General features: G+C 57.2%; 5 protein-coding genes across 5 annotated transcripts; 2 read left to right on the forward strand and 3 right to left on the reverse strand.

Annotated features, from left to right (window-relative positions):
- Positions 1-3,450: 3,450 nt before the first annotated feature.
- Positions 3,451-6,161, reverse strand: BKCO1_940001 (cytokinesis regulator; the record flags this gene model as incomplete). Its single annotated transcript, XM_020279978.1, has 2 exons — positions 3,451-4,121; positions 4,181-6,161. The coding sequence occupies 2 exons, from the start codon at positions 6,159-6,161 to the stop codon at positions 3,451-3,453; spliced, it is 2,652 nt and encodes an 883-aa protein (XP_020125343.1).
- Positions 6,162-6,959: 798 nt separating this feature from the next.
- On the forward strand, positions 6,960-8,327 carry BKCO1_940002 (dna double-strand break repair and vj recombination xrcc4; the record flags this gene model as incomplete). Its single annotated transcript, XM_020279984.1, has 4 exons — positions 6,960-7,110; positions 7,192-7,397; positions 7,451-7,757; positions 7,810-8,327. The coding sequence occupies 4 exons, from the start codon at positions 6,960-6,962 to the stop codon at positions 8,325-8,327; spliced, it is 1,182 nt and encodes a 393-aa protein (XP_020125345.1).
- A 1,203-nt stretch (positions 8,328-9,530) lies between these two features.
- On the forward strand, positions 9,531-11,967 carry BKCO1_940003 (uncharacterized protein; the record flags this gene model as incomplete). The annotated part of the gene is made up of 3 exons (XM_020279985.1): positions 9,531-10,108; positions 10,160-11,344; positions 11,400-11,967. 3 exons carry the CDS (start codon positions 9,531-9,533, stop codon positions 11,965-11,967), a joined length of 2,331 nt encoding a protein of 776 aa, XP_020125344.1.
- A 3,826-nt stretch (positions 11,968-15,793) lies between these two features.
- Positions 15,794-16,333, reverse strand: BKCO1_940004 (uncharacterized protein; the record flags this gene model as incomplete). Its single annotated transcript, XM_020279986.1, has 2 exons — positions 15,794-16,182; positions 16,255-16,333. 2 exons carry the CDS (start codon positions 16,331-16,333, stop codon positions 15,794-15,796), a joined length of 468 nt encoding a protein of 155 aa, XP_020125340.1.
- A 3,015-nt stretch (positions 16,334-19,348) lies between these two features.
- Positions 19,349-24,214, reverse strand: BKCO1_940005 (jumonji family transcription factor; the record flags this gene model as incomplete). The annotated part of the gene is made up of 4 exons (XM_020279987.1): positions 19,349-22,683; positions 22,737-23,677; positions 23,742-23,839; positions 23,984-24,214. 4 exons carry the CDS (start codon positions 24,212-24,214, stop codon positions 19,349-19,351), a joined length of 4,605 nt encoding a protein of 1,534 aa, XP_020125339.1.
- Positions 24,215-24,416: the final 202 nt, after the last annotated feature.

The raw sequence follows: 24,416 nt of genomic DNA on the forward strand, positions 1-24,416 counted from the left end.
CTCTAGTATACGAGCAGCAGGGGCCGAGCACGGAAGCACAGTTCCATCGTCCCCGCGACAATACGACGGGGGGAGAGTCAAGCAGCACTCCAGCACGAAAAGGCTCTTGGTAGAAGGGAGCTACAAATATTCCGCTAACCGATGGCCACTTATTACCTATGTGGAGGCCATCCACTCTGACGCTGGTGGGGTGGGGCAATAAAGGGCGTTATAATCAACCGGTCTCTCAGAACCGCGGCGGGAGTCTACGGTATAAACGAACCAGGGTACCCGCACGAGGAACTGGCTACCTTGGCGCCGCCGCCGCCCGGTGCGTGTGAGAGAGAGGGAGAGAGAGAGGGAGAGGGAGGGAAGGCTGGTGTACCGGCGGCGCGTGATGCGGAACTCCCTTGGAAGCCGAGGACCGTTATCTTGTGGTGGTGATGGTTCGATGCGTAGGTTGGGCTGGGAACTTTTAGTGTACCCGTCTGTGTGGCCGTTGGATAGGCAATAACGATAGTATCTCTCGGTAGGTCGGTCCCATGGAGCATCGAGGGTGTGGGTGGGTGGGATCGTGACCACAGCTAAATTGCCTCACTTGCGTCTCCTTGGGGCAGTGGTTCCGCACGGGCCGCAGTGGGGATTCTCGTTATCCAGTGGGGTACGGCAGGACTTGCCCTTGCTTGCGAGGGGTGCTTTGATATTATTTTTTTGGGGGGTTATGGAGGCAGTTTAAGCGATTATACGGACGTGCATGTGACTTCTGGAGAAATACGGATTATGGGCATGGGGGGTATCAACTGTAGCGGTACGGACGTAGATAAGGTCTGGTGAGTCTCGCCGAGCATTGGTGGTAGTTTGCTTCAGCCATCAGCTGCGTCAACACAGTAAAGGTGGATTCACTGATTGACTGGAAGTGCCAACAGGCCGGATATCGAAAGAGAAGCTGAAATGTGGCCTTTACTATTGTTGGGCATCATAGCAGGAGGCGAATGGTCCCAAGCACGGGCTCGCCAGAAGCTGTTTTCCGATGCTCAGATCCGTTGTCTTGCATCGAAGCGACTATCCACCGCTATCAAGGCAGTGGCACCACGTCCTCGGTCGAAATATACCGCACGACAACAACGCGTTGGGCTCGCGAGCATCACGAGAGAGAGTCAGGAAGAACGAGAGAAAGCGAGAGGTCCGACCGACCGACCGACCGACCGACCGACCAACCGACCAACCCGCATCAGGACTAATAGGTGTCGACCGTTGATTTGGCTCCAGTGGTCCAATCACATGTCCCCGGCCATGCACACCTGCCACGTGGAAGAAGAATCCTGCCAGACGACCGACAGAGATACAACAACGCGCGTGTCATGTCCCGCACTAGGCAAGCACGGAAAGTGGGGAGAGAGAGAGAGAGCGAGTGGAGAGAGATAGGGCAAGGCAGAGATGTCCTGCAGGCGAGGCGATCCTGGGCGATCCCCCGAACGACGCCATGAGACGCGTGGAGTCGATGCTCGCTCGCTCGCTTGCTTTTTGCATGCCTCTGCTTTTGCTTGCTTGCTTGCTTGCTTGCTTTGCTGCGCCCAGCACCACCCAACCCGCTGCTCACACACACGCCGTTGCAGAAAAAAACTAGAAAGCCGCGAGTCGCGTCGTCGCGTCGTCGCAGCACCAACGGACGCACATGCGACGCACAACGCCCAAACCACACACTTCCCCTCCCTCTTTCGTCGACAAACTCGAACTCGAACCCAACCCCAAACAAACGCCAAAGCAACATGACCACCACCCACCACCCGACTCAGCCCCGCGCGGCGCCACGCATTACGAACAGCCGGCCGAAATCCTCCGGCACTTGCTGAAACGCCCCCTCCCCGCCAAGATGGATGCAAGACCACCATCATGGTTCCCCGGTGCGCCGCCGCCGCGCCCCCCTCCCTCGTTGCCACGCCACTACTCATGGCTGGCCCTAGAGAAAAAAGTCTCGATTCGATTTGCGCAGCCCCAGAGTGCCATCGCTCATGGCGTAGGTATGTACGTCCGTAGGTATCCGCTAGGTAGGTATCCGTCGGCCTCCCCTTTTAGCGCCTGGTCCGTGACGGGGCGCCGATGATGGTGGTTGGTGGTGGTGCGCAGATCGATGATGCCCAAACTAATTTACCTACTACGTACGCACGGCCGAGGTTGTTGCGAGAGAGAGAGATGTGGAGAGAGAGAGAGAGAGAGAGAGAGAGGGCAGCAAGCAAGCGAACCCAGAAAAAAATAAAAAATAAAAAATAAACGGGCGCACGGGTTTCTATGGTAACAGGGCGAAAGGGTCTGATGGTAGTGGCCGATCACCAACGTAGTAAGGCCCGCAATATGGTGGTAGTTCCCAAGCTACGCCCGTCAATCCTCCGGCGATCCGTGACGAGGCCATGTGGCTAGGAATCCTGGGGCCTAGAACTGCGTTGATGATGCGAAGGATTCCTTCTCGCCTACCTGTGGCTGGCTGCGGCAAGAGCAAAGTATGGCCATCACTCTGAATCTTGGCAAAAGAGATTGTGAGAAGCGAAGATCGTTTAACCAACTAGCCTAGAGGTATATCGAGTGAACCCGACCAAAAAACAGAGAACAGAACAAAAACGAAAAGTAGCAAGATGCAGGAAAAAGATATGCTCTCCCGTCTCTCCAGCCATTATTCCGTGCCCGTTCCAAGCAGCGAACAATCAAGTAGGAAATCGTCAACCAGATAACGATGCAAATCCCGAGTCCGGTGCCCTTCTCCGTCCGTCCGTCCGTCCGTCTCTCCCTCCTAGACTCCCAACTCAACCCTACCCGTTGCATTTGTGAATGCCATGTCATGCCCATCCACCTCACCTCAACTCTCACTGCCCTGCCCCATCGTGGAGGCCATGCACCCAAAGAATCTTAAAGTAACACAGTTCGGCCTCCGCCATTATCCTCGAGTACGACGAAGTGAAGTAATCAAAATCGACTCGGTCTGAGAGAAGAAACAAAAGCAACGCGAGTACAGAAAGATCGGAATCAACCAAAGAAACAACGCGCGAAAAAACAAAAATCCAGAAATTCTTCGTGATCATCATAAAACTCTCGCAAAGTCGTGTCCGGTCGTTAAGGCTTTGTATAGGTGTATCGCGGTCGTGAACAGGTCGTAAAGTTCCGGGGAATCGAGTCCCTTTTTTTCCCTCGCCCCTCCTTTGATGAAAAAGAAAAAAGAACCCATTTCCCAAATCCCATCCCAGACCTGAAACGAGATTCGTAATGCGAAAAGGGAACTCGTGGCACTCAAACAGGGAGGAAAAAGCAAACTGAAAAAGGCAAGAATTCAATAACGCCACCAGGGAACACATGGAGTAGATTCCCAAATACCATGATTTCTTTTTCTTCTCTTGCACATGAGGGGGCCGTGAGACCTCATCAATATGGTGCGACGTCGTGGTGAGTATTCGTCGCGTCGGCTACGGCAGCGCCGTGCATTTACCGAGGAAGATGCTCGGCCATTTCGATGGACAGGTCCCTGATTGCCCATCGCCAGTCATCGCCGAGAAACTCTCGTCTCTCGCCGACCCAGCCCTCGACTCTCCTACGCCAGACTTCTTCCTCTTCGCGTTGACGTCGGATGAAGCCGGGACCAAGGTCGAACTCCTCGGACACGAACGTCTCCATGGGAGTCTGTGCGACACTGGCGGTTCCTTGGATGGAGAAGTATCCACCAACACCAGCACCAACCTCGACGTCATCCTTGAGGTCCTCGATATCAGCAAACGGATCCGACTCGTCCCCGATAGAGGCAGCAGGAGATATCGGGCCCGTGTGACGCGGGTCGAGTTTAAGCCAGCACATCTTGCGAGGGTCGAAAACCATGCCTTTCTCAATCTGAACGCCACGCGACGACGAGATGTGCGAGATAAGGGCTGGTCGCGGTGGTGAGCTTGCGTTCGGCGCCGGTGCAGGCGTCGGGAATGATGGGGTTGAACGCGTGTGCTGGTGATGAGTAGGAGGAGCCTGAGGCTGAGAATACGAGTATGAGTGATTAGAGGCAATGCGCGGACGTTTGACCTCCTGCACAGGCGACGAAAATCGGTTTAGCGCGCCTTCGTTACCCTCCCAGCGGTGGAGAACCGGATTGTACGTCATGCCCTTCTCGTCTACATGTCTGTCAGTATCGTATCCATATCTAAGCGGGGTCCCGAAGCTGTGTACATACTCTTGACTGCGGGTGTGTTCATCTGCTTGATCAGGTAGGGCTTCTGTCCCGTGGCCCTTTTTCTATTCGCTTGCGGGCTAGTTGGAGGATTCCGCGTGGCGACTTGAGTTTTCCAGTTAGTGTTGATCGGCATTAAAGGCCCGGAGTCCGGTCGTTGCTTGGGCCCACCTAGTCGTTCCTCCCTGGCTATCCGACTTGACGCGGTGTCACGTGCGAAGCTGGGTGTGTTCTCGCGTCGGAGAGTTTTCTTCGGCGTCGGTGGCTGAGGCGTCTGCATGGACGTCTCGGGGTTGATCGGCAACTTGCTGTGGCTGACTTGTCGGATCATCTTGGATGGCTGACGGTTAGAAGGCTGCTTGACGTATTTGTTCTCCTTCGTCGACGAAGTTGGCAGATCATCGAATGCATCAAGCTCGGAGCCATCGCCGAAGTTGCGTTTGCGTGCAGGCTTTGTGAACATGCGCTTTGTCGCAGCCTCTCGAACCAGGGAAGCAGGAGCGATGTCCTTTCGGTTTCCGGTCCGACTGGGTGTCTCCACCTGACGCGAGAGCCGAGAGTATGTTCGGGGGGTGGGCGAGAGAGCGCGGGGATCAGAGTCGCGACGAAGCTGGCCCATGGAGGATTTGGTGGCAATGTGTTGCGACTGCCTGTTTGATATGCCGGCAGGGAGAAAGGGCTTAGTCGGCTGCTTGTTGCTCGGTTTGTAGTCACTGCGAAGCACTGGGGCCGAGCGCTTGGCCCTCAGCAGCTGGGCGCTGGTTGTGGTGGGACCTATCCGGCCGTTGCGGTTTGGGTAGAAGGCGCCCGACTCGTAGACGGGGTCAAGCCGGGATCGAGGTGCTACAGGAGCCATTGGCCTGGGTATGCGAGAGGTCGAGGTCACAGACGGCTTGTCGGTGAAGGTGAGAGTCGTGGTGGCGCGGACGTTGGGTGTGGGCGGCGGCTTGTTGTTTGAATTGACCTTGACGTTGCGGTTAACAGTCAGTCTGGCGGGATCCAAAATGTCTCCAGATCCCACGTCCAGGTCATCGAAGAAGTCGTCGTCCTCGGGAACAGACTTCAGGGTCGCCAGCGGCATGGGTAGCGCTGGGTGCGGCGCAGATTGTGGCTCCGGCTCAGCTGGGGGGTGGTCTGGCGCCGCTTCAGGCACGGTCTCGTTGTCGGACTGGGGGGCGGCTTCTTCAACGGGCGGCGGCGGCGGCGGCGCGGCGGCCTCAGCTTCCTCATGCTCTTCCTGGTGGTCAATGTCGGCGGCGCCTTCCTGCGGAGGGCGTGGCTCGGGCTGGGGAGTCTTTTCGTCGTCGGTCTCGACGTCCTGGCGCTTGCGCAGCACGGCATTGAAGTCGATGGGTTCTTTGGGAAGCACCAGGCCGCCAAAGTCGTCGTCCTCACTCTCGAGGGTCATGCAGCTGCCCATGCTGGGGCTCATGGCAGCAGACACAGAGGAACCGCGGGTGCGTGTGTCGCGTCGCGTACCACCAAAGCGAATGCCAAGGGAACCGCCTTCAGCCCAGTCCTCGAAGTCATCCTCGTCTTGGGAAGGCGTTTGGGGACGCTGGGGAGTCTTTAATTTCAGGGTGCCCGAGCTTGGACCGGGCAGCTCGAGGTCGTCGGCCCAGTCATCATCTTGGTGGATCTTCTGCCGGGATGGCTTCTTTCCCAGACGCTTAATGGTTCCACCGAGAAGAGCCGAGGACGGCACAGAGGCAGGAATGGGGATTCCAGCATGTTTGGCAGAGGAGATGGCATCTTTAGTCGAGGCCTCGTCGTTGGGAGCGAGCAGGACCTGCCAGTCCTCCTCGCCGGCGGCTGACTCGGAGCGCAGCGACGGGGCGCGCGACGAGCGCGAGAGGTTGGCGTGCGACGAAGCGCTCTGGGCGAACAAGTCGCCGTGGAAGTCGTCATCGTCGTCCCAGTTTTCGATGTGAGGCGACATGTGGACGGCGCGCTCGTGAAAGCTGCCTCGGTGGAGCGAGGCCATGCTTGGGTCTGGGGCGCGCAGCCCGGGAGGGTGGAGGATTTGAGGTTGGAGGTGCTGCGATCGACTGCGGTGGCAGGTCGGGCGTTGCAGGCGACGTGCACGCGCGCGGGCCACCGGCTGTGCGCTTGGCGCAAGACCCTTGTAGGCGCGCCTGGGAGCGCTGCGAAGCAAAGCCTCGCCTGTCGCCCTCAGGCCTGCCTACGTGCCTACGCCCAACCGGCTCGAGCGCCCGTCGCCGTGTCGTCGTTTGCTCAGGGCTCCACTCCGTCACCACGCCCGGGCCAGGCACCGGCGATCACGCATCCGGCCCGCCGCTGAGGTGCATGCGGACGCCGCGGCCCTGCCACCAAGAGTCTGTGCCTGGCGCGCTGGTTGTTGTAGCTGCCATTGACGCGGCCGCCCCCGGGGGCGAGGCGCGCACTTGCGCTGCGCTGCGCCCGCTCGCGTCGGCCTGGCGCGCCGCAATGGGCGCTCCGCTTCAGCCGCCGGCTCCAGCGCGCGGGCCCATGTCTCGTATGGCAACGCGAGCCGCCGACCTCACAACCCCACGCTTCCGTGCCTGGCGGCCGTGCGCGCTGCTTCTGGCCGCAGGAAAGGCCGCAGGCAGGCACACAGGCAGCAGGCCGCCAACACCAGAGCCGCAGGGGTCCGCCAGGCGTCATCACCCGGCGACCCACGCCTCGCTCGAACCGCCTCGGTTTCATAAGCACGCCCATCCCGACACGCGAAAAATTTGTTGGCCTTGTTCCCGTGCGCCTCGCCTCCGACCATCTATCCCACACCCGTCCCGCCGACGCCATGGCCGCGAAGCACATATTGCGAGTGCGAAGGACCGATGTGGACGAAGCCACTCCCGCTTACGCACTGCTCGCCGTGGAGCCCGCCGGTCCCGAGCCGCTCGACGTCAAGCTTGTTGGCACCGAGGGCGAGAGCGTCTTCGCGGCTTCAGGTAAGCAGCCGTCACTCCATCGCGCCCGCTTCTGACGTCTGCGTGCGTTTCACGCTGACGGCCTGGCCGGAAAACGCACAGTTCGCGGGGCTCAAATCCGGAATTTTCGTGACCGCAGGTCCAAAACGGGCGACGATCATGAGTGGGAATCAATACTGCGTAGCAGCCTCCTGCTACGGCCGACCGCCGGGGATGACGCGAAGCTGCTCGAGAACGTGGAGATCGTCGCGTCTGTGAGCGATCAGCACTTGAACCTCACGGTGCGGAAGAACATCCAGGGGATAACGGTGAGTAGGGGGGTTGACGTCATTTGTTTACATCGCCTGACGCCTGCCCGCAGCAACGGCTGGGCGTGATCCCACTGGCGGAGGATTGCGACACGGAGATTGAATTCTTTGAATGGACCGCGATCGCCGTCGAGACCGCGTCCGCCGCTCGTGACGGGGCTTGCGAGCTCCGGAACAAGCATGAGGCGCAGCAGGTCACAATCAACAAACTCAAATCCCAGCTCGACGAATTGATCCAGTCCAAAAACGACCATGAGAAGGCGCTCCTCGCAAAGTTCCAGGACCTTCTGAATGCGAAGAAGCTCAAAATCAGGGACCAGCAGCGGCTGCTCGCAGGCGCAAAGGTGGACCCTGCCGTAGGTGTGCCGCCCCCGGCCTCTCCAATTTGGAAATAAAGCTAACGGCGGAACAGCGGCCGCGGTTGACCAGGCCAGGGACACGAAGAGGGATACACGGCCCCGCAAGGCCGGGCCCTCCCGGGCTTCGAAGCGCAAAGCAACCATGGAAACGCCCGTCATTGACTCCGAGTCAGAGCTCGATAGACCCTCACGCATGGACGTGGACGATGACGACGCTGCAGCTAAGTTGGAAGGGGATGAGGAGATCGCGGAACCTGCCACCCCAGAGGGCTCTGACTCTGACCTCGAGACGACTGAGGATGAAGATGACGACGACCTCGACGCAATACCCGCCGCCGGCCCGGCTGAAGCTGGTCCAGGCTCTAGAGACAAAGCAACTGAGACAGCGACACAAAGTCAGAGCTCACAGCGCCAGAAAAGTCCGGAGGCGCCGCCACCACGCAGGGAACTGCCTTTCATCAGGGACCAGGGCGGACAGCCGCGCAACGGGATCGTCAAGAAAACACCGGCAAGGGCAGTACAAGATGACGACGAGACAACGACGACGGATGATGATGACGATGAACTCTGAAAGTCGGTCAGTCCAACGGATTTCCCGATTGCTGTACGATGAACCTCAGTCACGCCAAGGTCTAACAGCATTACAATCATCTCTTGAGACGTAGACCAGAGGTCGGCAGCACGATTAGTTAGGTCAGCGCTTCACCAGACGTCGTGGAGTTGGCATTGCCCCTTGAGGCAACCAAACTCGCTAGCCCGCGTAGCGCCCGTTCGCGCAGGAGTGGTTCGGCGAGCGCGCGGTTTCCCCTTTTATCATGATTCAGGCCTGGAAGGGCGTCACACGTGCCTTTAGGTCAGACTTAGCCCTGCCAAAGATTGTTTAAATTCCGTTCTTCTCCCACTCGCGGGCAAACGGTGAAGTCGGTTGTTTATTTGACATAGGTAACGTCGCACGGGCACCCGGCAGCACGAGCCCGGCGTTCGCAAAAGCAGTACGGACTACGGACGATTACTCGCGCACTGGGACCGAAGAGTAGCTAACTGCCTAGACCAATTAGTTTGGCCTCGACAAACTGCACAAGTGCGGGTAGTCGCATGTGATGTGAAGGATCGGCGCAGAGCGTTTGATGCGCAGCAGGCGCAATGCGGGATGCGGGATGCGGGACGAGGGCCAAGGCCATCACGACGGCGGCAAGGTGCAGCTTTGGTGTTTGAAATGCGATAAAAACGCCTTGACCGAGATGCGCGCGCGTTTGCGAGCATTGTTGAAGGCAGCTCCAGGGCAATGTGACGCGGAAACAAAGGCGCGCTTGCGGGGGGACGAGCGACGAGCGACGAGTGAGCAACATCGCGTGTCCGTCCCGAGATGCGCCAAGACCACGGGCACCCTGGGCCCTCCCGTCACCGCCGTGCATCAGCTTCACGAAACGACGCCCGCCTCCGCGACCCCCGCTACGTGCCCATCACGACACCTTCCCGCCGCTCGCTCTCCGCTCCGCTCCCCGCACCCGCCGCCATCCACGCGCTGCCCACAGCGCCCCCCAGGCCCAGCTCCGCGGTGCCCGACAGAATGCTGCTCAGCGCCAGCCCGTGACCGAGTCAGCGGAGGAGTGGCCGAAGTGAAAGTGAGCGCGCTGCACCAGCGTCGCGCGCACCCAGGAGCTCAATCGCTGACTTGCGCGCAGGAACACGCCGACACGCGCCAGCTCCGCCCTGACCGCGCCTCTCTCCACGTCCCGTCCGAACGTCGTACAGCCCGCCCGCCTCCCAAGCAATGTCCATATCAGACACGCCTACGCCGCCCATAACCCAAGCAGCAAAGACCACCGCGTTCTCGACCTCTCTGGCGGCCGAGGATGAAGAGGAGCTGCATAAGTTGGACCAAGTCTTCAAACGCATCCGCACAAACGTCCCAGACGCCCCGTACATCATCACCGTCCCCTGCGCCGAGCCGCGCTACCACCACTGGTCGCGAGAGCAGGCGGAGAGCTGGTGTCGGAACACCCCCTTCGATCCGAGTGAGGAGCGCCTCCAGTACATGAGCTTCCTGTACCGCGACCACGCCGACAGCTGTTTCGTGTGTCGCACCGAAGTCGATGAGGAGAGGGATCGCCGCGCCGCCATGAAGACCAAGAGTGTTCCGAGCGGCACGAGCACTCCGCGCAGTGATGCGCCCAAGAAAAAGATCTCGCTGGCAGCCTACAGCAAAAACAAGCAGGCGAACGGTCTGCCGCCCAAGCCGGGCTCGGTTCCGGATCAGTCGAAGAAGGAGGCCTCTGTCAACGAGTCGAGAGGTCTGCCGGACAAGTCTGCCGATGCGCAGAAGCCCGTGAAGAAGGAGGACCTCAGTTTGTGAGTGAACGTTTTGCGCACTTGGAAGTCTCACCGCTCACACGTATAAAGCGCAATGTCCGAGACAGAGGAGGAGAAGCCCCTGCTAGCGAAAAAATCTCGATCAACACCACCACCGACAAAAAGCTCGCGAGACCCCAACGACAATAGCCTACCGCCTCTCATCTCCCCGATAACATCCCCACCAGATGCGCTTAGCTTGCCACCATTGCTCTCTCCAACACTTCCCGATGTCATTGAAGCCGAACTCGAGAAGCTCGCCGAACGACACAAGAGGAACAGCTCCAGCACGTCTATCTTGTCGGAACGCAAGTCTGGCACGCCATTGCTTGGCCCTGAATTAAAGGCGCACCAGTCCTCCACCCCTTCGAAAGCAACGTCTCGGCTCGCAGAGGTGAAACCCTCCAATTCCAAAGCGGACGAATCCGAGAGCAAACCGCGCTCACACGAGGCAACGCCCAAGAATGCACGAGCGCCTTCGCATACAAGCGCTAGCATGATCAAGCCATCACAAGACAAGCCGCGCAAACTTATTGTTAAGCTTAAATATGGCAGAAAACGGAGACAGGATGTTGAGCGTTGCCTCAAGCTACCACCTGGTCGTAAGGCTCGCCAAAAGGGACAGGAAGTGTTGAATGAAGAGCTGCAGGTCCCGGAAAGGGTACGGAAGTTGGATGGTTCTTCCAAAAACAAGGATTTGCCAAGCAAGGAGATATCGCGGAAACCGGCCCAACCAAGCGCCATGGATGGAAAGGACAACAAAGCACGGCATGTAGCAGAGAAGCGCCCACGCGCTGCCGACGAACCTTCGGCAGACGCCCCGCCTTCAAAGAGACCACGAGCGCCTTCCAATCTGGACCTGGACAAGAAGCCTCGGACACCAGTGCCGCCCTCCACTCAATCACCATCCCTCCCCAATAAGCCCGGCCAGAAAGCTCAGTACCTTACGCCGCGGAAAGAAGCCAAGTCCATTGGCATGATACGTACCGTCTCGAATGATAGCAACGGTGTAACAAGCACCCCAGCCCAAGCCGATACACCGAGTGATGCAAAAGGTCCCACGTCTGGGGTCAACGGCAGGCCCAGTGAAAGTCAAATCTGGACAACACACTCTCGTAAGCTCAACGACCTCGGTCGGCGCCTGAAGCATGAATCGCAAAGCTTCTGTGATCCCAGGGGCCATCCTTCGTTGCGAGACCGTAAACGAGGCGCGGTAATGAGCGTGGAGTGCATTCTGTGGGTATCACCGAATGATATAGACGAGAGAGCATGTTTACTGACCTTTGCGTAGCTCTTATATGGCGGCCTACTATTCCTCGGACTACAAGTCTCACCTCTTCCATCATCCAACCGACCTGAACACCAGCTGGCGGACCCTCTTCCCCCTCTTCCGGTTTTTCAAGAACAACTGTCAGGAATTCCCGCACCTCGAAGGCCTACGTCTTCAGCTTGGCGCCATCATTTGCGCCCGCATCACGTCCTTACTTGCGGCACAGCGCCCTTCTCAGCCGGGAGATGGCGGCGACAAGAACGCCTTCACAGCCGAAAAGGCTTTCTCCACCATGAGCGAGTACATCCAGAACATGGTCGCATTGGTTGCCGAGTCCCGGTCGAAGCTGCCGTTCGAGGACCTCATCTCCAACTACCCCAAAACATGGGATGGCCGTGCCAGGGGCGTCGACGTCGAGAGCGATCCTCGAAGCTGGGAAAAGTTTGAGGTGGGCAGTCTAGAGGGCAGTTACAACTTGCCCCTCGGGCCCGATACGTCACCCATCCAGGCCGTCCGGATGGGCATCGTTTTCCTCAACGAGTGGATGAGCAAGGAAAATATCGATTACAAGTTGCAGCTCAAATTGTGAGCGTTTTTGGAAATATCGGGGCGTTTTTTACAGCGGTTGGGGGCGTCAAGATGGACGGATCGGATGTGCGAAGAATCTTTGTTCCTTTTTACGGCCACATATGAGCGCTCTCTGTCTCTCTCTCTCTCCCCATCACGACGGACACTTTGAGGAAAAAGATGCAATGGACGTGTCCGGACGCTAACCCCCCCCCCCCCCACCTTTTTTTTTTCCTCTCTTTTTCTTTTCCTTCTCGCTTCCGCCGAAGGAGCCCATTACTCCCTTCCCGCGCGTTCATCTACGGGGCTGATGGAAAATCCTCATACGTTTCATCACACGAGCTATTTTCTGGACGGAAACCTGCGTCTTATCATCTTTTTGATTACCAAAATGCGGTCAGTCGGTTCTGGGACCACAACGCATTTTTCTCCCTTGGTGAAGAAAGTGTGCGGTTTTCTAAAAACACGATACCCCCGGGATTACAACCACCCCACTGCTATCCTCTCGTTATTATTTTTTTTCTGGAGGCTGGGTGGGGTGTATGCTATATCGGGTCTTTTTTTTATTTATTTCTCTTGAGGGGGGTGGGGGGAGGACCAAATTCTGGTCGAGCAGTTGCGCTATGTGTGGGGGGTTTTTCTAGGGGGAGGAAACGGAATAGAGGGCTGTCTGGTATGCTTTTGACCAGCGCCGTCATATAAAGGATGAGGATGGCTTCTATTGCGGGTTTTCTTTTTTTTTTGGAGGGGAGGGAGAGGGCTTTTTTCCTGTGTGGTCTGTGTATGTACAGCGGGCAGGGCAATGATCTGTTTACTCGGCCGAGCTGACAAGCAAGCAAGTAAGAGCTTTTTTTTTCTCTTCTTTTTTTTTTGAGTTGAGAGAAGGGAAAACGAGAGGGGGGGAGAGAGATATATCTGCGCCGTAGGCTACGACGATGATAAAAATCATTTCACGAAGAAGAAAAGAAAAGAGCATCACAAGATTCGGATAAAGTGCGTCACCTTTCGTGAACAGTTTACGATAGGTAGGAGATGGGGATGCGTTTATTGATTTATTTATTGATTTTCTTTCTCGCCGTGTTGTGCTGAGAACGAGACAGACAAAGACCTGATGAGTTTGCGCCTTCATGACTTCTTTTCACCCCACGCACATAGCCATCTAGCGGGGGGGCGGCATCGGCATCGGCGACGGTCTCGCTGTTCACGCGGGTGGCAGTCTCTTGGAGGAGGAGGTGACAAGCGGCAGTGTTTGTGACAGTGGCGCGCGGCCCCTCCTTACGGCAATTCCCGCTGCCGCTGGCTCTGGCGGTGCGGGAGATGTAATCGTCGTCGTTGTCTTCGTGGTGATAATAGTGACAATGATGATGATGCAGGTGGATCGCTGTGTCGAGCCGGTGGAGGTGGAGGGGCAGGGAGGGGCGGGAGGTGCGGAAGGGGGCGGTTGGAGCGGCGGGCGGCACCGCTGGGTGTGATGGTGGGGAAGTGATCAGGTATGGTGGTGCTGGTGCTGGTGTTGGCTGAGACGGCGGCTGCGGGACTGGGGCGATGATCGGGGGTAAGGTGAGCTTGTGGCGGTGGGGCGGGGAGGCGCATCGGGTTGGGCGACGGTGGGGAAGGTGGAGATGACGGTGTGGTTTTGACGTGGTGGGGCTGTGGGTTGGGGGGATGTTGGGGTTGCATATTGGGATTGGCGTGCCCTGTTGGTGAGTAGGTGACTGACTGTTCCCGGGGGAGAGGATCAAGGTGCTCGGCGCGACGCCTGTGGTTGTGAGGTGTTGTTTGTGATTGGCTTGGAAGAGAAAGTGCTGGTTTGCTAGGTTACAGTGCTTTTAGGAAGTGTGGGCTGCTTTTTTGTACCTTGTGTGGTTATCTCACCGTCTGGATATGTGCCTGGTCGTTGAGACAATGAAATGTGGTATCTGAGTGAGACCGGTGTCTGACCGTCATTACAAAGCCTCTTTAACGACAACAGGTAGAGACGTGACCGCTTGGAGGTAGAAACGTGACCGTTGTGCCGAAGTGCCAAGTTATTTCCTGGCGTCAGTATCGGCAAAGACATTGTGCCCCACTTCACTCCACCACGACTTAAGGCACGCAGAGTCACGGGTACCCACATGCCCCAAGACATGAAAAACGCCTTGCTTTCCCCTTCGACATGAGACTCAACAGAGAGCAATGATGGGAGAAGAGAAAAGGTCCACGAGGGGTCTCGGGCTTCGGAGAGTCGCTGTCTCCAAGTGGAGGCGAGGTCTCGCAGCCATGAACACGGTCTTGAAACCGGCTAGTTTCGCCTTGTTGACGTAGCAGGCATGTCGCAGACGCGCGGGCTGCGCGGGCGGGAAGGCTAGTCACACGGGAACGGTTGAGCTTGGTTGGTGACACGGGTAGCTGCCGACGCGGTGGAAATTGGGATGGTCGACGGTAGGGAATACTATGAGCATAGGTGCAAGATCTCCATATGTTCAGTTTTAATCAATCGTACTCGTAGAAACTTCATCCTGATAAGTATACAGAATTTACGGAACTCAACACTGCCAGTCCAGTGAAATTGAAATCGCCGGCTCACATTCTTGTTATTTTGGGTCGTTGCCGCTTGAAATCCAGATGTAGCTCGCAAGTGCAGAGTGCATTTGCCCAATCGCATGGAGTGAGACATTGGCAGTGATGGGCTCCTGTTGCACGGGAGCCGGCATCAGGCCGGTATTTTGCCCATATAAATATTGGAATCCCTTGGAATAGTGCACACCGCCGGTTGACTACTCTTTGACAACGTCTCGAGCAAGTACTGCGATCAGCTCACTTTGTTGGCGTATCATCCGTGTGGAATAATGAAAGGCGGGCGCTTGCCTGTCCTGGCGTTCTCTTCAGACATAGGTAGGAGGATCTCCAAGCTGATGGATTATCTGTAAAGTGTTTGATGACTCGCAGCATTGAGCGACAGTGGTGGGGGTTGCCAGAATGGCTTTTTCTGAGAACTTCATCAGCTTTCGATGCTATTGCGCTTCAGCAATCGAATGCAGAGAAAGTTCCGAATGTCAGAGAGGTCGCGGTCGAGCTCGGCCCCATGTCCGAAACTGCAAGCCGCAAGCACAACGGAGAAGAGGGCAGTATGAGAGCTGTGACAAAACCGTGAGGAACCTGCTATTCCAATCATGTGTGGTCAGAGAAAGAATGCGGTATCAGGGTCCCTGTTAAGCAGGCTGGAAGAGATATAAAGGCATGGTGAAGGCGTCATATTGCTCGGTGACGGTGGCTTATGCTAGTCAATCACGAGGTAGTAGGTCGCCGAAACGTTCTATATCGCCTGCTATTTGTCCGACCTCAAGCTCGTTAAGACCGTACAAGGATGCAGCACACGTCGTTGTAGGAGCTTTCAGGGATCTGGATTTAACAAGTTGCGAGAAATATTAACTTACTATCATTCCTCTATCATGCATAAGAGCTGATCGGATTGCGATCTAGATCTGTCACACAAGCAGCAGCAGCAGCAGCAGCAGCAGCAGCAGCAGCACCAGGGCAGACAAGGTAATGATCCACATGATCCGAATTTAGATTCTGATATTCACACAAGTTTTGCAAGAAAAAACCACGACAAACAAAACAGTACAAGGGCCGTAATCCCACACACACACACCATCCACATTCCCCTCCCCACAGCGGCGAGATCCGGGAAAACCAAACCCTCGATTGGGTATCGTAAGTACAGAGAGTAGGTATATATAAACAAAAAGAGAAAAAAAAAACATCATCGACATAAAAAGAGAACTCATGACTCCCGTTTGATGCGCTGCACAACCAAATCATTTTGCCCCCTTTTCGGAAAAGGGGGGGAGAAAACGATGACAGACCTAGACGTTCATCTGCATCTCAGGCGCGGCCTCGGAGTTGTTCGTGTTGCGCGTCTTCCACACGTGCAAGGCGGCCAGCACGGTGGTGGCGGCGAAGACGAACCACTCGAAGGCGGCGAAGACGGTGGCGGCCTTTGCGCTGGCGCACACGCTGCCGAAGCACACGCGGTCGTCGAGCCACACGGCCAGGGCGATGAAGCCGGCGAACCAGAAGAGCATGGTGAGGGCCTCGACGCCGAGCATGGCGAACTTGTGGGCGGCGGCGGGGAAGCGCGCGGGGGCGACGATCAGGTAGGCCAGGGCCAGGATGGTCCAGACGGCGACGAAGATGAGGTAGTTGATCTCGGTCGGCGAGTTGGCGTGCCAGTGGGTGGTCCACCAGTCGCAGACTGTTGAGGTGTCAGCATGGTGAGTTTGTGTGAGAGAGGGGGAATGGGAAAAAAAGACGGGAGGATACGTACCATATGCGGTCAGTCCGAGCACGACGATGGTGAAGACGGCCTGCACAATGCGCAGGGGCAAGGTGAAGTTGAAAGCCATTGCTGCTGCAAGGTGATGGTGACGGCTGAAATGTGGGGACGGAAAATGTGGCAGGGCGGAGATCAAGAGCAAGGATCAGACAGGAGACAGACGCAGGCGTGACTCGTGGTGTCGAAAGAAAGGAAGAAAGAGGACGGGGACAAAGAGTAGATGTAGGGCTCGTCGAGGTGCGTCAGGGTCGTGCGCAGGATACCGCCACACTCGCGAAACCGGATTTCGGGGCAGGAGGGGAAGGCGCCGCGCCTCGTTTGTGCTAAGCTTCGCACGGCTTATGCAATCGATAATGGTCCGCCGGTCACGCTGGCAGGTGGTGTGGCGACGGCAGGATTCCTCGTTTTCTTGTTTTCTTGCGGCGTCCGAGGCTGGTGGCAGTGGTGTCGTCAAGGCGAGATGGCGGGTTGAGAAAATCCAGGCGGGAGCGGCAAGATGCAGGGACTCTTAAATGATGATGGGGGCGGTCGGCGATTTTGCTCCAATGCAGCAGTGCGCTGTCAACCGCGGATCCTGTCCTGTGCGTGGCGCTCCCCAGTCTAGCCTTCCTTCTAAGCTTAGAGATTGCAGTGCCGCCGTGGTCGAGCTTCCAAAGCTGGCGTGGTGATGAGAAGGTCGTGCTCGGCGTGCTCGTCGTGCTCGTCGCGCTGCTCAAACGGCCAAGGAGACGCTGCAGGGCTCGCAGTCGGTGTCGGTTTGCTTCGACGAGTGCGCTGGGCTTGACCGGTGGTGATGGCTGTACCTGATCTGTCTGACGGGGCTTGGTCCGGGGGCTATAAGTAGCTTCACCCAGCCTTATAGCCTCAGCTGCTGGCGCATCCACGGTTCGCTGTGGGCCCCACCAGGCGCTTTTGGCAACGTTGGAGGCTCGACACCGACGGCTGTTCTTTCTCCCCGGGCTGTGCAGAGCTGCTCGAGTCGCAGGGCGCGCGCGTTGGTGGCCGACGATTCGCCCTCCTCAGCCCGGAAGGCGCGACAGGGAAGCGCCCTGCAAGCGCCCGCACCACCCAAACGATCGCCCTCCCGTGCTTTCCTCTGCACCCTCCGCGCCCGGCATCGGATGGCTGGCCCACGCCCGCCTCGATTGGCTGCTGATGCCCAGGGCCAGGTGCCCGGCCCTGGGTGAAACGTGTTTCGGCATGGGTTGCTGCGTCGTTCATGTCAATGCGGGGGGCGTGCGCGGCCAGCAGAGCTCCCCAGTGCTTCACCACGTGTTTGAGAGCTGAGAGCTCCCTTCCTTACTGACTGCTCGTGCTTGTGCATCCGACGGAAGCCTGTGGCTGAGTAACACGTGCATCGGCCTATTCTTGTGCCTGCAGCCTAGCCGGACGCAGCCAGAGAGAGGGTCTAGGTCCAGCTCCCGCAGCATCGCGACCTCTGTGGTCTGACTTCGCGCGACATATGAAAAAGTCACTGCACGCCAATCTCTTCTGACAATTCCCCATCACGCACGCCCCCCGTCCCCGTCGCGCGCCGGGAATGGACAGAAGGAGGCCTCGTGACTCGCTCGCGGTGACGATGGAGGCGCAGTCCGTTCCCCGCTACTCGGCTCTAGTGGCTCTCTTTCAACAACACTCGTCACCACTCGCCGTGCACCAGAGAGCGAACGGCGTATCCTACACCGCAGGACCGTAGAACAAGAGCGAGCGCACACGCCCGTGCAAGCCCACCGCACTAAGATTACCATCCAGCAAATCAAACGAAACCGCTGCTCATCATCTCTCAAGCCCGCCGCTTTTTCTCCGCTCATTAGCCAGAAAAATCACACCGGCGACGACCACCTCGTGAAGGCGGACAACGACAGCAATTCAGTCATGACAACGCGCTTCCACTTGGAAGGCTTAGAGCACGTTGCGTGGTCCCGCAGCAACTTCCGACTACCCGCCTAGGCAACCGCAGATCTTGCGCGAATGCTGGACATTCGAGCCAATAAGCTTCCTTTTCTCCGCTTTGAGCCCACCTCAATCGTCGTCATCTAAGACAACCATCCCGACTTCCGCTCCATTGCACGTACGATACATGGCTCAGCCACGTTGCATAGCTACACAGCCCATTGTCTCTCCTCCCGGTGGTGACTGCTATCCGAAGCTTCCCGGCTCTGAGCCAGAACGCCCGCCTTTGGCCCTGTGTCTATTCGTCTGAAGATGAACAACTGTAGCTACATATGTCACATCCATACATATTGAGAGAATGATGCAGGTGTGAAAAAAAGTGCCGGGGCACAGAACTGAACTATGAGGAGGTGGTGAACGGGGGTGAATTATGTACTGAGTCTACCCCGAATAGAAAAGCACTAAACAACCCCTCCCTTGATGATGCTCCCGCCTGCCAACAGCGACGTTTCTTTCTTTCCCGACCCATCCGCCCACGTACTCATTCACACACGCCCCCAAATCCATACCCATATCCATATCCATACATCCGTTGATTCATTCATGACGCCCGCCAGCCATCCAGCCCGAGCTTGACTATCATCGGCTTGAAACCTTTTGTTTTGTTTTACTACTGCCCTTCACAAGCCAAACGCAAAAAAAAAAAAAAAAAAAAAGCAGTGAAACATATGATGATGGTAATGCCGCCAGCAAGCGTGAAAGCAAGATCGAGAAAAGAGAAAAGCAAACGCCGATGGTATAATGATGTTTCATCCTTGCAAGCTTCCTTCCCAATCCCCATCCCATTCTTTATTTCTCTCATCAAAAAGACGAATTAGGATGAAAAATGATACGCATACACACACATACATACGTAAAGGAAAAAAGAAAAGGAAGAAGAAAAAGAGAAAAAAGAAACAAACAACTCCGCCGCCGCCGCCGCCGCCGCCGCCATAGGTTTCCCCTCGATTGCTTGCTAATTGCCATGCCATGCCACGCCACGCCCTGCCCAGCTACGCCGTTCCTGTATTGTATGGAGGAGGAGGAAACTGACTTCCCCCTCCCCCTCCCCCTCCCCTAACTTACGACAGACGAACGACGCATCCGAAACGAAAAACGGAAAAAAAAAAATTCCCACATAACGCCCACTCAATCAAGTATACCGCCACGTCTCCTTCCCACTCCCACTCCCATTATCACCACCACCCGATGACGCAGCCGCCGGTGGTGGTGGTGGTGGTGCTGCTACTGCCGCTGCCTCCATCGGTAGCGAAACAGCCGCCGCCGCCGCCGCCGATGCTGCCGTCGCCGCCGCATTGGTCGCCGGTGGCGGTAAAGGAGACATCATCATCGTCGAGTCCGCCATCCTTACGATGGCGGCGACGTCTGCATCGCCCGCGTCGCTCAGCGGACTGACGGCGGGGCGCTGCGGCGAGCGGATCGCGGATTCCGCAGCATCGCCGCTGCCGCCACCTTCTTCTCCAGTAGCAGTAGTAGTAGCGGTAGCGGTGGTGGTTGTCGCTGTCGTTGTCGTTTTCGACTGCTGCCGCGCCGGCGTCGCCGGAGGGGCGATGGCAGGTGGTGTGGTGGGCGCGGGAGCGGGAGCGGGAGCGTCGTGGTGGTTGTGCGGGGTGACGGCCTTGTTGAAGGGCGAGGGCACCTTGGTCTGGGTGTCGGGGCCGAAGGCGCCGCTGTCGTAGCCGTAGCCAGGTCTATAGCCGCGGGTGTTAGAAGGCCCGGTGTAGCCGCCGAGAGGTGTGGCGATGGGTGGTGGTGATGCGACTTGCCGCTCTTGTTGACCCGCTTGATGATGATGAGACGCTGCTGCTACCGCCGCCGCCGCCGCCGCCGCCGCCGCCAACGTTGTCGGTGGTGGGTGGTGATATTGGACTTGGGGTTGGGATGGAGGGGGTTGCGGCTCTTGCTGCTGTTGAGCCTGATGAGCCTGGGTTCGAGCGGCGAAGCGCCGTGCGGCAGTCTCGTTCGCCTGTGAAAGCTGCTGGATTAACATTTCGAACTTGGGCACATTGCTCATCTGCGACGCTTGGGTTCTGTTTACATCAGCTCGGAAGTCCTGCGCGCTTTGGAACATCAGTCCTGGGCGCGTGTTCTGTGCAGGTGGGTGACCCGGTGGGTGACTATGTGGGTGGCCGGGTGCATACGGCTGCTGATAGCCATAGGGCTGCTGGCTGCCGCCGTACCCATTGGCACCCGGATAGCCCCACTGGGCCTGCGCGTGCGCTGGAGCTTGACGCTGCGCCTGCTTCTCGGCTGTGATGCGGCGAGGGTTGTACGCTTCAGAGAACCCACTCGTCCCAGGGTACGGCGACTCGTATACCTTAGGTCTACGGAGGTAGGAGTTGAGCAGATAGGGAAATCTCTGCAAGAATTGTAAGTACTCCAGGTCGGGTGACTTTGAGCTTGTCGATGAAATCGAATCTGAGCGAACTGCCGGCGAACTGCTATGTGCAGTCGGTGACATAGAAGTCGCTGAAACAGCCGAGCCAGCAGCCGGAGGAGATGCAGCTGCTGGACGCATTGGATGCTGGTAGGGGGTGGAAAACGAAGGGCGATGGTAGTTGGGGTAGTGTACCGGTTGGCCCGTCCGTGGATCGCCGTAAATGCTCGAATATGGCGAATGAGCCGTCGTTTGGTGGTACGGAGGCACGTAGTTTTGTGGATGGGGAGGAGTTTGTGATGGCGGCGAGTGTGCAGAACCAGCAGACGGCTTTCGAGCATCTTGGTAGGAGTTGGGAGGATAAGGATAGGGAGGAAGTGGAGAATGTGAGAAGGGCCCGTTCCTGCCGACCGGCTGGCTATTGTACGAGTAAAGAGGGTAGGGTGTGTGCTGAGCAGTGTAAGCTGGACCTGACCGCGGCTTGTACTCGTACGGCTTCTGTCCATAATGAGGCTGCATCGACTGTCTCTGCGCAGCCATGGCCCCGTTTAGAGCGTTGATGTTCACCCCAGAGGAATAGGCAGGTCCGATAGCTCGAGACTGGTAAGTTTGCATAGATCGTGGGGGCGGCTTCACAGTGTCCAAGAAATTACTCTTCGGGTTGTGCTGCTGCTTCCTCAGATCCTCGGTGTACTGAGCCTTCGCTTCCGTCGATGTCTTCCCAAGATAGTGCCAGAGCTGATGAGGCATAGTAATGCCGACCTTGGCCTGCAAAGGGTTCTTGACTTCTGCCGCAGTGGCAGTGTGGAATTCTGCCCATCTGAACTCGGCATTTGCATCACAGAAAGGTGTGTCCATCTCCGGTGGCCCATCTTTCTGGTTCTTTGCATTGAGTGTAGACGAGGCCTGGTTAAGATGCTCCGGAAGGGGTTTCGCGTTCGGAGAAGGCTTCGGGCGAAGTGACTGTGCGGGGTCGAGCACCAAAAGGTATTTCCACTCAACCTCAACTCTCTCGAAACTTGTTGGCAGGACGTCGATGATGACGCTTAATTCTTCGGGTCTGTTCTCGACGACAATACCAGCGAAGATTTCACCGCCAATGTACTGCGCCTGAACAACTTGCTTCGGCTCAAGAGACTTGGCAAAATCGGGGATGAGCTTGTTGTTCTCTAGCGAGTCGACATCAGTGTACTTGGGCCGCTTAGCACGATGGAAGCGGCACCGAAGGTCGAAACCGTCACAGTAGTACTCGGTGCCATCCTCATCGAATGTCGGCACAGGGCCTTCGTCGATCTGCACACCAGCTGCTGCTGCGCAGGTGGCGTGGAAGGCCCGAATGCATTTCTTCGCGGCACACTGGAAGCAGGCACCGCGTTTCGAACGGCAGTAGTTGCACTTGAGTTCCAGGCGAGCTTTGTCGATGTTGGCCACATTGCAGACACGCTCTACGCCATTTTCCTCGATGATGTACGTTTCCGGAGTGTATAAGGCACAGAGACGATGAGCCTTCTGGCCGTTGTCGGTCGGGAGTAGGACATCGAATGCCACATCGTTCGGGCAGAGGACACAAGGCTCTTCCTTTGGTACTCTGAGGCGAAGCTTGACGCGCTTGACCTTTCCTTCGGTGGCCTTGTCTCCGGTCTCCCTCTTCCTCTTCCTGGAAGGTCCCTTTGGCTTGCCCTTGATGCTAGAAGGCGGGCTAGGAAGGTCATGTCCAGCTTCCTCGGTATCGTCTTCGTCGTCATCTTCGTCGGTCTCTTCGATGTACTCGGGGGTCGGCTCGCCACGAAGTTTACGCTCGATTTCCGCGACGTCAACCCAAACGCTGTCGCTCTCGCAGTCGCATTTCTTTGCAATTCTGCCGTACTCAAGCCACGCCTCGGTAGCGAAATTGACGGATTCCGCGCAGTTATACCCAATGTTGTATCCCGAGTGGTATCCATAAGGATAGGTCAATACAAACTCACCCTCATAGTGAACGAGCTTGTTGACCTTAATCCCGAACTCACTCTCAAGACGCTGAGGTGAGATGAGATATGTTTTGTGTCGCAAAAATTGGCTGCAATTCTTCGCATCGTTTGGCCAGACGCCTAGATATAATCAGTCTTGGGAACTTAGAAGATGAAAAAGATATACTACTTACTTTTCATGGCATTTTCAAACTTCCGGGCATCCTCTTGCGAGATACTGTACCATTGTTTGGGAGCTCCGAAGTGGATATAATTGATGGAGTAGAGATCGACATCTTCCAAGTGCCATGCGAATGTCGCCTTCCACATTCCGAGGTAGAGGTATGCAGTGTTGACTCCAGGAACCTTGGTGCCAAGGACATCAAGCAGATTCTCCAGTTTTGCGACGTTCCAGCTGGTTGTGGATTCATCGAAGAGCGAACCAGGCATGTCGGCCCCGTACATGGGCTGACCGAAATTAATTGTTTTCCAGTAGTTTTGCTCCAGCTCAGCGCATCGTTCGGGCGTGAACTCCTCAACGCCTTCGAGGTGATAATCGAAATTGCTGAACGCTTGCTCGTCAACATCGTCGGTTGTCTCTCCCCTATTGTGCTTTCGGCGTGACGATATTGACTTTGGTTGGCGACCTCTTGGCTTCGGAGACCCATCGCCAGCTGCCTTCTGCAGATTAGCGACCTTCTTGTTAACTGCAGTCGGTTCGTCCGGTGGCGATGAAGGAGTCGGGGGTTGTGTCTCGACGTGCTCGACAGACTCGATCACGGACGAGTCTTCCTCCACCTCCTTCTTCACTTCTTTCGGAGGGTTTTTCCGAGGCCTTCCCCGTGTTCTCTTAACGCCGGGTTCAGTGGGTGGTGTAGCCACACTGGCTTCCCGGTTGCGCGTAGTTCTTGTCCTGGTGGGTGCAGGTACATCACCACGACGTTCGCCACGCTTTGCGGGAGGACGGTGTTCCCATTGGTTGGTTAAAGCCTTCCACTCGGGCAGGTTATACGACCTTTGCTTTTCAACATTTTGCTGGGTGTATTGGCCGCGAGAACCGGAGAAGTCCTGCGTGATGGGGTTTTTGACTTTAATTTTCTTGACAGCCTCGTCGAGGTTCGGAAGCGAATCGCGCCTGTTGTCATCGGTCAGAAGCCGTTATGGATCGTGTGGATGTTGCACAAGGCATAGGTGCTTACCATTCCTTGGGCGGGATGACCTTGGCGATTCCCGACTTCATGCCGTACTTATCAATCTTATCGATGAACTTCTTAAAGCTCCGGAATTGGTCCATGGTCTGCAACAACAGATCAGCCACACACAGCCCACAACACTACTCGAGCACCGACCACGCGCGGCTGCAGCAAGCATTGAACCGCGCAGCCGCAGTGGGGGCCGACGCCGACGCCGGCGAGAGGGGGAACGGTGCGCAACAACGTACCGGCTTGAAGACGGGGATGTTCCCATCGCCCCAGTAGTGGTCGGGCTCGATTTCACCAATGTCTTCTTCGTCATCGAGCTCGAGCTCGGACAGCTCGGACGACGAGCCTTCCCGCTTGCCTCGGTCCATGTCCTCGCTTGTGGGCGGCGTCAAGGCGGCTTTCTGATCCGACTGTTTCGCGGCGCCGTCGGCGGGCGCATTCGGCGCGTCGGGAACGGGTAGGTCCTCCATGGCGGCAGCGGGGCGCCACAAAGAGGCGGCGGGGGTGCGGGCGGTGGGTGGGTGGGCGCGGGCGTGTTTGGGGCGCGACAACGAGGTGCAGTATCGGGGTAGCGAGCGAGCAGGCGAACAGGCCGAGCTCGGCTGGAACGAGGAGCGGCGAAGAGGATTTCGGGGGTGCAGCAACGCAGCCGGTGCCGGGACAGCACAGCTA

This window comes from Diplodia corticola (genome assembly GCF_001883845.1).
Source record: "Diplodia corticola strain CBS 112549 chromosome Unknown scaffold94, whole genome shotgun sequence".
Classification (NCBI taxonomy): Eukaryota; Fungi; Ascomycota; class Dothideomycetes; order Botryosphaeriales; family Botryosphaeriaceae; genus Diplodia; species Diplodia corticola.